Source organism: Centrocercus urophasianus, unplaced genomic scaffold (genome assembly GCF_019232065.1).
Source record: "Centrocercus urophasianus isolate 14NV4802_14NV808 unplaced genomic scaffold, USGS_Curo_1.0 seq_2, whole genome shotgun sequence".
NCBI lineage: Eukaryota > Metazoa > Chordata > Aves > Galliformes > Phasianidae > Centrocercus > Centrocercus urophasianus.
Genome location: NW_024884755.1, coordinates 14,503,779 through 14,515,282, shown reverse-complemented (window position 1 = coordinate 14,515,282; position 11,504 = coordinate 14,503,779). Strand labels below are relative to the sequence as shown.

Below are 11,504 nucleotides of genomic sequence, written 5' to 3'. Positions count from 1 at the left end.
CCCCCTCCACTTTTCCTCCTTCTCTTTCCCATTTATCCCCCTTACTCCCCTCTTTTTATTTCTATTTTCCCCCTTTTTTCTCCTTTCAAAAGAAAGCAACCACTAAAGTTCTTCAGCCCAAACCAGCTCAGAAGCATGAACCAAACTCTCACCTTCACAGATCCTACCCCAGAATAGGTGAATTGCAACCACAACCACCAAGCCCACTCTGTGCATTTGCTAAAACTCTCCCCGCATCTCCGGGGCCATAAAAGCCAAGGATTGTAACACAGGAACCCCTGAACACCCTGAAAACACTCACAGCATGCCACAGGAGCTACGGTCAGATGCACGGAGTCATCCACACATGGAACCATCTGGGTGTGCCACCACTGCCCTCTGCAGTGGTCTGCATACATGTACACACGGGAGAGCCCTATTGGAAGGGATCTGCTTGGCAGTGAGTGAAAAAGAAACACAATTGCTTTCATTATTAAAAGCTACAATCTCTCAGGTAAGTGAAAAAATGAAAAGCACAAGTTCTCCCGCCCCCAAAGAGCTCCAGGTATCGGAAGCCTTTCTCACCCCAGCCCATCAAACCATCAAACCATCCCTGATTCGTGCTCTGAGATTTTTCTAACAGCATCTCAGCCAATGACATTTTCATTTTGAGGGAGTTTGGGGTGATTTTCCTTCTTTTACACAACTGCAGACAGAGCGAATAATTAGAGGGCTGCAAAGTCTGGAAGGATTTAATAAGGAAAAGAAACTGTGGTGGTGTGTGTTGATCAGACTTGCCCCGTGGCTCGTACTGCTTTTTCCCCTTTTGAGTAATCCACTGCAGAATAAATGCATTCGTAATATCCTTACCGAAAATCACAACAATTAATACCATCTGAGCAACCTCCATTCCTTACCAAGGATTTCAATGCTTGCCTTTACACTTGGCCATTACTCACACATAATTAACAACACCTGCAACCTGCCTGTAACAACCAAATGCACAGAGAGCAAACTGCACTTGGGCAGGTTTTTTTTGTTGTTTTTTTTTTCCAGCATTCTCTGTTCCTTCCATATTTCCAATTCCATTTATTTATTTAACACATAAGGGAAGCTCCAGTTCCTTTCTATTGGCTCCAAACTTAGAAAACGGGCCTATGTGGGTCTTTTCTGAACAGAAAAGCTACAGGGCATCCAGCATTCGGACCCACAAGCTCAAAGCTTTGAGTGACACTGGTCAAAACCACCCTTTGTTGCAAGGACCCACTACCAACTAGCAATCACCTGCCCCTTCTGCTGGAAGGATGCGTGAAACCCTCATTTTTCATGGTGCCATGGCACTGCAAGATGAATTGTTGCACAAAGCTGCTGCTGCTGTGTCTCTGAAGCAGTTGCTGCAATGCTAAGAGGTGCACAGCAAGTCTACGTTACCAGAAATGCCCATTTCACAACCTGCTGGAGATGCAGGTGAACACCAGATCAATGGCCTCCATCTTCTGGCAGCACAAAGATAGAAGTTCTGCAGTACAACTGAGCAGCACCAGTCGTTCCTACAAGAGAACAGCATAGAAAAGTCCTGTACAGGCCAGCTGGGCTTGCCCTGCCCCAACAGCTCATTGGTTCCTGCTGCAGGAGCTACGCATGTTAACAGCACAGCCCTGCATTTTAAATGCACCCAGGACTCACCATCACTTTTCTTTTTCAGGAAGCAGCCATGAATAAGCTTCCTGTCTTTTGCAAGGTGACTAATTCTTGCTTTGCTTGGGAGAAAACACAAAGGGGAAGCCCATGTCAACAGACAAGTGTTGTAACCTAAGGCACTTACAGAGCTGCTTCCTTTCTCTTGAAAAGCCTTACATCACCTTACATGGAACCATTCAGGCTGCAATCCTGTCAGTCTTTCACGTAGGACACAGGGAGGATTCACTCCCCATGGGCTGCAGCCTCTCCTCCCCGAGGTTGGTTACATCTGGATGCCAACAAATGGAACTCCTGAAGTTCCAAGGAGCTGTTAAAGACAAAAAGCACCTGCACTTCATTGCAGCAACATCACCTGTGCCCTGTAAAAAGAGCCACAAGGCAACGTTTAGGAGCTCAAGGCTAGAATTTACACCAGAGGAAAAACAAAACCCACACAAACACACACCTTAAACCAACTTTGTGACTTTTATTGATGGGCGACAACTTTATACTTCTAGATATCACTAAACTGTGTACAATTAGGAACTCAACATTATAGGAGAGCAGACAGCAAAATTAAACAAAGCAGACTTAAAGAAATATCAATCTTAATTATTTTGCCCATTTTTTTTTCTTAAATTTCATGTACACAGAAGCATAAATGCAGTTTGAAATTTCATAATAGCAATAAAGTTACAATCACCCATCTATATAGACTAACATCTTAACTCCAAATATTTGATCTGCAATGTGTACTTAAGCAGTTTCTCATCACACAATTATTAAAATGTGTCTTCCTATTAGGAACCAGCAACTCTGCATTTTGTACGTTTTTGTCCATTTTTGAAGCACGCAGGACCATCTCCATCTCATACACATTGGCTCATGTTTTACCACTTATCAAAAACTACTGGGGGAGCAGAGAGCACTTTTTTATTTTTGTTTGTTTTTATTATTTTTATTTTTTTTTTTCATTTTAATTAAGTAAAGATAAAACATTTTCACAGAAATCTACAAGTTCTGTTGCTGGTGCAGCGTTTTCTTCTACTACGCAATTAGAAAGTGGGAATCAAATGCAAATCCCCTGTTTATTATCTTAGGATTCAGCATTAATTCAGATTTTTTTTAATTTTTTTTTTTTTATTTTTTTTAATTTTTTTTTTTAATTTTTATCATTCACGAGACTCGAGTCTTTCAACCCAGCGACTCCACTTTGCAAAAGTCAAAGTCAACACAAACTACGTTGTGCACAAACCCACGGTAGCCTCCTTTTTCACTCTATCCCATAGCTGCAAGGGAAAAAAAAAAAAAAAAAAAAAGAAAAAAAAAAGAGATTAACTCAAAAGAGCATTTACAGGAGAAGGAAAAAAAGTTAGTGATAGTTGGCGTTCTACAAAGCAGGTATCTTGCACACACAGCATAGAGGGAGAAGTTTCACAGCAGGTCAACTCGGCGGTAGTACAGGAGGTAGGCTGTGCGTTCTGCAGACGGCTTCACCACCTGGTACTGGTTGATCACCTTCACTGCCTGGTCATCGATGCGTAACCAGCCGTTGAGCCCGATTTGGAAGACGTCCGTAGTGTAATGGCCACCAGTTGCGCTGTTTCCGTGATGATAAACAACTGAAAAGAGAAATTTGTGATCGTACGCGACGTGGAATGGTTTTAATCTGAGACAGGGGAGGTTTAGGTTGGGTATTAGGGGGAGTTTTTCCACACACAGGGTGGTGAGGCACTGGAACAGGTTGCCCAAGGAGGCTGTGGATGCCCCATCCCTGCAGGCATTCAAGGCCAGGCTGGATATGGCTCTGGGCAGCCTGGGCTGCTGGTTGGTGACCTGCACACAGCAGGGGGTTGGAACTGGATGAGCATTGTGCTCCTTTGCAACCCAGGCCATGCTATGATTCTATGAATACCCACTGCTACATAGAAGCACAAATTAAAGTTGCATTCTGCTTTCTTCATAACATACTCATGATTCAACCAGGCAGTACTACGTAACGCCTCTACACCATACCGAATCTAATGATTCTGAAGGACACTGAAGTAAATTAAGAATGAAAAGCGCCATAACGCATTAAGCAACTTATTAAAAACAATCTACAGAACAGTCTATAAAGAAAACTAGAAAGTCTATAGATTATAGTCTAAGAAAGCCTATAAACAAAGACTAAAGCACAGTCCATAAGGCAAACAATTGTAGAGCATTTTCATTTGCCAGCAAAATATTTGAAAATAAAAACCAGAGGGCATTAAAGCCACGCAGCAGAACAGGGCACTGTTCAAACCAAGCCGATTGTAAAGCCAATTATTCCACCCACGATCATTCTTTCATTCTGTTCTTCACTAGAATTTTATTCTGAAAACAGGTTCTGTTGAAGCACCAATCTATAAATTTCCCATTTATTAGACCTCAGTAATCTGCTTCAAATTTTGAATGGAACACAACTAACTGCTGCTGCTCCCAAAAGAGCACCAAACTGTCTTCTCTCCTCAATTACCGCCACATCCAAAATGTTTTCAGAACAGAGGGCTCAGCAGTCCTTACAAAAAGCAAACCCCAATTCTAACACTGAGCATTCAGCATTATGCGTGGACAGTGCCCCCAAATGGAAGAGGTTTTCTACATATGTAAATCTAAGGATGCATGGAAGAAATTGCATTTAATTCTTTCTCAGAGCATGTGCCCATACCACACACTTAACAAGCCCACACAGAAAGCATTGCCATATTCTATCAGCAGAAGTATGCATTTACAAACCAGTTTCAAATTTCAACAGACCCAGTCTTCCTGTCCTAAAAGACACTTCAAACCTATCCCAAAGTTTTCTTCACTTGTACAAAACCAAACATTTTACAGTAATATCAAAGAGACAAAAAGTTTTTAGAAATTTACAAAATAAATCTGGAATTATTCGTGTTCTAAAATTTATTTTAATCACTGGATAGTTCGCAATACCTGAAACTTATTTGTTCAGATCACCTAAGCTCAGTATCTATGGATGAGAACTCCTCAGCTGCCAGAAAACTCTATTGTATTTTTCCATAGGGGGAGTTAGAAATAATTAAGAGTGCAAACAAACTTCTTGAAGTCATTTTAAACACAGTCTCCAAATCTGCCCCATGAAAGTAACTTCCAATAAAATAAAATGAAACTGCCCAAAACAGTTCTGAGAGCCAGGTGCATTTTTTTCCTTCTGTAAACTCAGCGGTCACGAAAGTGGATCCAAATCACCAAGTCACATAAGGCCACCATTACTGGCACAGATTTGGTGACATAGAAGTTAAAATCTCTGGATTCTCCAGTTTATTATGTTCTCCTGTGTCAACAAAGAAGCAGGTGCAAATCGTAAACTGTGGAGGAGTGTTAAACCCCAGGAAATTCATTACTGCCAGAGACCGCTTTGTTCAGTATGAAAATCCTGCGCCTGCATACTTACGTGAGCTTCCAACCCTAACTACCAATTTAAGGTATTTCACATACATTGCAGACTTAAAAACATCATTTCCTTACACAAATATCATCATCTCCTCCAAGCCAAACTTCTCCACCCACAGCATGCTGCTCACAGACTGCCAGCAACTCATCCTGAGGGCTCAACGGGACACGATGCCAGCATTCAAACAACAATTTCAATACACAGATGAAACATTATTCTGAAAACTTGGGCTATGTTTTAGGCATAGTTATACTGCAGCTGTATTTCAGCTGCTGCTATTTTTCAGGGTGGATCTGCTACAGAACTTTTGTTTGAGTTTCAAGCTGGAATAGTCAGCATGTAAATACAGATACAACATTACATGGGTATATGTGCATACACACACACAAAAAAAATCACTAAATAAGAGAATCTGACACCCATAAATTATTTCAGTTTAAAAATAATTTTGTAATTTATAGGAAATTATAATTTTTAAGAAAATATTATGTAATCTAGAACTCTACATGTACAGTTTGTGTTTGCAATACAGGGACAAGAGGCACATAGATAAAATACCTGCAAAGAGCCGGTAGGTTCTTTGGCCTTTAAAAATTTTACTTTTCACACCAGGAGATAGTAGCTCTGGAGGAGGAAAAAGAGTCACAAAGGCAACAGTTAGCAAATTCAGAAATTCAGTTTCAAGAGAGATCAATTATTTCTAACAGAAATCAACATTAGTATAAACAGAAAGCTCATCTAAAATGGACATAACAGTCAATTTCAGGTCCCAAGTTATGGTGCAACTGCTGTTGTCAGTGATGGCAGAATCTACAAATATTCATTCTTTAAGACATTTTAATATTAAACAGTAAGCATAATGACAAAGTATACATCTTGCTTGATATGTAAGTAATCATTAATTTTCTTTTTTCTTGAGCTGGTTGCCAGATGAAAAGAAAATGCATTTAACACTGCAGACTTCAGATGCTGGATATACGCAAGTTCTCACCCTTCATAAAACCAACAGCTCTTAAGATATCAAGACAGACCTTTATCCATCACTAGCCTGCTTTCAGGCTCTATCTCCTTTCACCAGGCACTGTTTGTTACAATGATTTGCCACTTCCAAGCGAAATCTGACATGAAAATACATAGAGTAGTTTGGCAACAGCCCTAAGAATGGACACGTCCTTCATTCAGGGGTCATGCCCAGTATTTGTTCTCATCAGCCTACATCCTTACTCCTTAGGTCTGCAGGAAGCTCTCACGTGGCCAACTCAATATCTAGGATGTGACAAAGGTTGTAAAATCTTTCATCATAATGTTCTTTGCACAGCAGTGGCCAAACCAATATACAGGCAACATGAGATTTGTCAAGATTGAATCTCAAATAGCTAAATATATTCTTTTTATGGAGGGGAAAAAAGCACAAAAGACATTCAGCAAAATTACTACATTTCTAGGTGGCAATACCCTCCATGGAGAAGAAATCTTGTGCACAAAGCTGGGAGTAAAGAAGAGAACTGCAAGACACTAAGGAGTTAATGTTATCCTTTCCCAAAAGGCATCTTTACCTTTACTAATTTCCAGATCAACAGGATACTCAATGTTCTTGATAAGCTTCTGACATCCGCCAGTCTTCTCATACACAAACCTCTTGAGGTGTAAAACAAGGACAGGGGGGAGTTCTTCTAGTGTCACTCTTCGACTGATCTCCACCTAAAAATACAGAACAAAGATGAATTAAATAGGATTTCTGCTGACTGCTCAAAAGTACTACTTTAAAAGAGGAAGAATATTTGACTTTAAATACACTCACCCAAAGAAAGAAGTCTGTATAGCACAAGATAGTTTAGAAGCCAGTTTATGACACATGACAATAAGAGACCAGTGATGTAACTGTTCAAAAATCATTTAAAAATCAATGAGATATCTGATATTCAAGAACTGCCTTGAAAAACAAAGTGAGCTGTTAAATAAGCTATCTGAAAACAAGCACCACCATGGTGAGGAGTTAGGGAAGGTTTCAGAAATGAATGATTTATTTATTTATTTATTTATTTTTTTAAAGATATACCACATTCTGTAAAGATCCTGAAGAAAATACAGAGAGAAAACTATGAGTTACACATTATTTATTTATTAAATATTGACTTTTTTTTTTTTTTAATAGTTACAACCCGGTAATCCAAAAAGTTACTGCCTGGAAATGTAAAACTGGGCTCAGAACTGCAGAACAAAAATGCTTCCCCTTCCTAGAAATTCTGAAGTAAAAAATAAAAAAATTCTCCAAGTAACTGCTTCAGGCTCCTCTAAGTTTCCAGATTCAGAAAAAAGCACCTGTATCCTTTTTATGGTAAATCATCAGCATACTCCTCTCCAACAGAGAACCCAATTCTAAGAGTGGAATAGAAAATCACCAGGAAAAACTATCACTCTTCTAAGCTTGCATACTAAAACTTAAGGCTCTCAGGATACTGAAGCAATCAGGTTTTGCAGGGTGCATCATTTCCTCAGGGATTTGAGCTGATACTTTTTACAAGAAATAATTTAACATTTCAAACAGAAATAGTCTCTAAAACTGTAAAATTTCACCTACATCTTAAGGGTTCAAAATATGCCTTTCTGCATCCAAAAAACATCTAACCACTGGCAACAGTGGCAGCTTCTCTGAGTCTTAAGAGAGGGGATTTTTTGTGCTTTTTGTTGTTTTTTTTAAACCAGCAGGCCAAACAGGGCCCTGTTCTTTTCCACTCAATAAGTGCCTGCTGGCACCCACCCATCCATCTTCCAGGAATAACACGCAGAAAAAGAAGCTCTGAGGCAGACTCTGAAAGAGAAGATGTGACAAGAAATGCACACAATTCTCCTATGAACTTAGGAGAGTTTGCATATTCCATGCGTTCTAGCATGGAACAGCTGCTGTTTTTATGGAGCAAATCTGGAGAGGCTTTACATAGAGAGAAAATATCCTTGATTCAGAAAGTTATCACTATTTGAAGATTTTCCTGGAATTGAGGCTTCTCAAATCCAAAATTTGATTCAACTCTGTGCAGAACAAACCAACCAACCCCAAATACTTCACAGGTCCAAGCCCAGACCAAGACGGAAAGATACAGAAGAATATCAGTGCAGTGGTTTAAGCAGCTGCTGTTCTCCTCTCTCAGTCAGAGCTGGTGTTTGGGAACGTGTGCCTGCACTTCAGCTGTGCCTAGAATCTCAGCTTATATTGCAGATCACAGCAGCATTGTGCTCTGGTGCCAGGCTGAGGAGCAGCAGCTGAGGACCCAACGCGTCCTGTTACCCTGAGCACCAGGGACCTGATTTCTGGTAGAAACATCACCAGCAAAAAGTGCTTCTAACGTTTGTTTAGTGAACACTGAGTCATGCCTGAGAAAATATTTGTGTAAGCCTCAAGAAGCAGTCTGAGAACTCCAGAGAATGTGAAGACTCCTTCAAAGGAGTTTGTGGAAGGTAAGAAGGAAAAGTAAATGAAAAAAGGCTAGCTTCTTACTCAAGTCTTCACTGCTGTTACAAAATATGAACAGGTCTGCAAATAAGAAAAAAGTCACTTCACGTTAAAAATTAAAAAATTAAGTTTTTATATATATTTGGTGTTGAAACGTTCAAGACAAACTGACCTGCAAGACCAGAAAGAATCAGAATGGCATACAGAGCAAGAGAATGTCATTTCTCTTTAAACACCTACGGAAACACCTATATAAGACACCTATTTATTTTCAAACACTGCAGGAGAAACTGATGATTTCCTCCTTATATTAACACAAAATTCTTATGATTAAAAAAATAAGCTAAGAACTCATTCACACATTTGGAAGATTATTCTTGCTGACACTATGGCTTATGCCCACAACTTGACAAGAATACAATTCAGATTTTAAAAAAATCAGAACAAAAAATAAAGAGTAATAAAATAATAGGTTGTTCATTTGTTTTTTAGCTTTGTCAACAGTTTCTGAGTTCCCCACATGGAAAATGAAGATGAAATGCTTCTTCACAACATATTTTGGCTTTCAAGACTATGCAGATAGTAATTTTCAATGCACTCACTGTTTTCACTACAATTTGTAACGTAAGAACAGCTCTTCTGACTTGACTTCTTTAGAAAAAAGTCTGAAAGACACAGTGAATGCCTGCATTTCTATGCAGCCTCTAAAATCCATGCACACCGCAGAAGATTTTTTTTACTGCTATATGCTCTAAGCAGCAAGACCACAGCTCATATGGGTGATAATGTTTGATTTATTAACCTGCACTGCAAGTTCTCAAGGTATATGCCAGAAGTATGTTTTTCTTCCCATGTAGTATTTCTCTATTGTAATTATTACTTTTCTATATTATATTGTTTGCAAAATATAATAAGCCATCAGCAGAGATGCACAGGGGTGCAGAGCTGCTGCAAGATTCTTCTTCCAAGGCTACAGCGTGCTTTCAAGCAATGCTCTGAAGAGCTGCTCCTTTTAGTAAGATTCCTGGCAATCCCCAGGAATCAGTATGTTAAGACTAGCTGAAGGCATTTTACTTATAATAGTACATATTATTATCACAGTTTACTCTGTTAAATTAATAATATACTCAAGTAAAATCTTCAGAAAACGTAATTCACAGGCAGAGTTTTGTTTAGAGTTGGTTCTCTTCCTTGAATGCCCTTCACTGTATGTATGCAGATGCATTATGTTTTACTGCTGCAAGACACCAAAAAGGTTAGCATCTTTTTTATTAACACGAGGAGCAAGAGTTCAAGAAGCTATTTGTAAACCAAGAGCTGAGTAAAAACCCTTGAAAGAAGAAGTTTTAATATTTGACTGTAAAAAGGGGTCAACAGAACACACCTCTTGCTTGGTTTTTGTGGTATAACCCTGGACAGACTCTCTTGCCACCAGACTTTCCAATGCATCCTGGACGGTGCGTATCTTGTCAGACTGGATGTCCAGTTGCAGGGTGAAGAAGGGTTGCAGCGTTGCAGATTCTTTAGAACTCTGCTGGTAAACAACAGATCTATGGAGAGAGAAAAAACTGAATGTAAAAAAGGAAAGTATTTTTCAACAGTACAGAATCTTCAAGTACGAAGAAATCACTGTCCACATTGCTAACTCAGTCGACAGTTAAACCTGAACAAAACATACAAATACTAGCTTCAATAGCTAGTATCCACTTGATTCAGCAGCTTGAATCTGCTTTAATGCATTTATAATTAGTTTCATAACTCCTTAGAGCACACTGAATGGAATTATATTTTGATTATTTTATTTATGCAAGGATTTAAACAATTCTGGATAAGCATCAGTCACTTGAAGCTTCAAGCAAAGAAGTTTTTGGCCATGCCTTTAAAAGCCTTCAACTTGGAACACATTAAAACATATTATGATCAACGTTACTGAATTCCACCTGAGCTTTCAGAAGGTTCTAACTTTATTCTGAACTGAAAAGAAAAAAAACAATTATGTATTTCACAGCACAGTTACAGTTGATTTATTTTAAAAAGTCTCAAAAATTGGGAACAGTTTACATATATACATTTTGTAAAAACTGTAAAAACAAAGCTTTAAAATCAAGTTGAAACTATACCTAACTGCATTCCTACCCAGGCCTCCATCTTTTGCTTCTCTACTGCTAAGCACAAAAATACCTCTGCTCTATGAAACAGATACTTCTGGCAAGTATGTTAAGAAAGCCAGCTCTTATTGCAGGGAGACTTCAAAATCATCTCAGCTCACAGCAAATTACTGAAATTATGCTTTATGAACACATGACCAGAAATGCAAAGTACTGATCCATCTCCAATTTATGTTTTGCTGTAAAAAATTACAACCAAGTCCAGATTGTGCAATTAAAACACATGATTATTTCAGTCACTTGACTGTGTCCAGTTTCATAGTCACTTTCAATTGTTTGGCTAGATCTTGCCACATGAAATACAAACTACCCTCTGTTGAGGATCAACACTTCCTTCTCCTTCCAACATTTTCCATGTCCAGACTTTGTCCATGCACTCCTCTATGCAGAAATGGGAGACTTTTGGAAAAACCATAATGTTAACAACACAGGGCACGAGATAATTTTTTGTAGGGCACTCAGCTGCAGCCTTTCAGCAGTGTGGCTTGGTGAAGATTGTTTTGTGCAGTGAGATAGCTCACTCTTCAACCACATCACTGCACTAAGTGCACTCTTCCTGTTTTCCCTGAAAACTATCAAGCATGACTCAAGAATTTATTTTCTTTTGAAAGCAGCACTTTGCACTGAAAAGTCCCAGCTGTTAAAAAATGTGATTTTATACAGCTGAAGAAATAAATTGCTTATTATATTCTTAAGCTTATTCTTAATGATAGTGCCTCACAAAGCTTGAAAGCAATGATAATTAACACAGCCATATTCCTGTAGGCACGCTGAAATTTCTCTCAAT

The 11,504-nt window shown here is 38.9% G+C and overlaps 1 protein-coding gene and 1 long non-coding RNA gene across 2 annotated transcripts in view; both read right to left on the bottom strand.

Annotated features, from left to right (window-relative positions):
* LOC122161937 overlaps positions 1 to 497 on the bottom strand; it is a 1,923-nt gene extending 1,426 nt beyond the window's left edge. Inside the window, exon 1 of the long non-coding RNA XR_006169354.1 lies at positions 302 to 497. This is a non-coding gene — a long non-coding RNA (uncharacterized LOC122161937). The remainder of the gene's footprint in view (positions 1 to 301) is intronic.
* A 1,629-nt stretch (positions 498 to 2,126) lies between these two features.
* Positions 2,127 to 11,504, bottom strand: part of USP10 (ubiquitin specific peptidase 10) — a 44,715-nt gene continuing 35,337 nt past the window's right edge. The window contains exons 11-14 of the mRNA XM_042821363.1: positions 9,934 to 10,099; positions 6,655 to 6,799; positions 5,657 to 5,722; positions 2,127 to 3,281 (exon numbers count right to left, since the gene is read on the bottom strand). Of these exons, the coding sequence (XP_042677297.1) occupies positions 3,094 to 3,281; positions 5,657 to 5,722; positions 6,655 to 6,799; positions 9,934 to 10,099 (565 nt within the window). The 3' untranslated portion in view covers positions 2,127 to 3,093. The remainder of the gene's footprint in view (positions 3,282 to 5,656; positions 5,723 to 6,654; positions 6,800 to 9,933; positions 10,100 to 11,504) is intronic.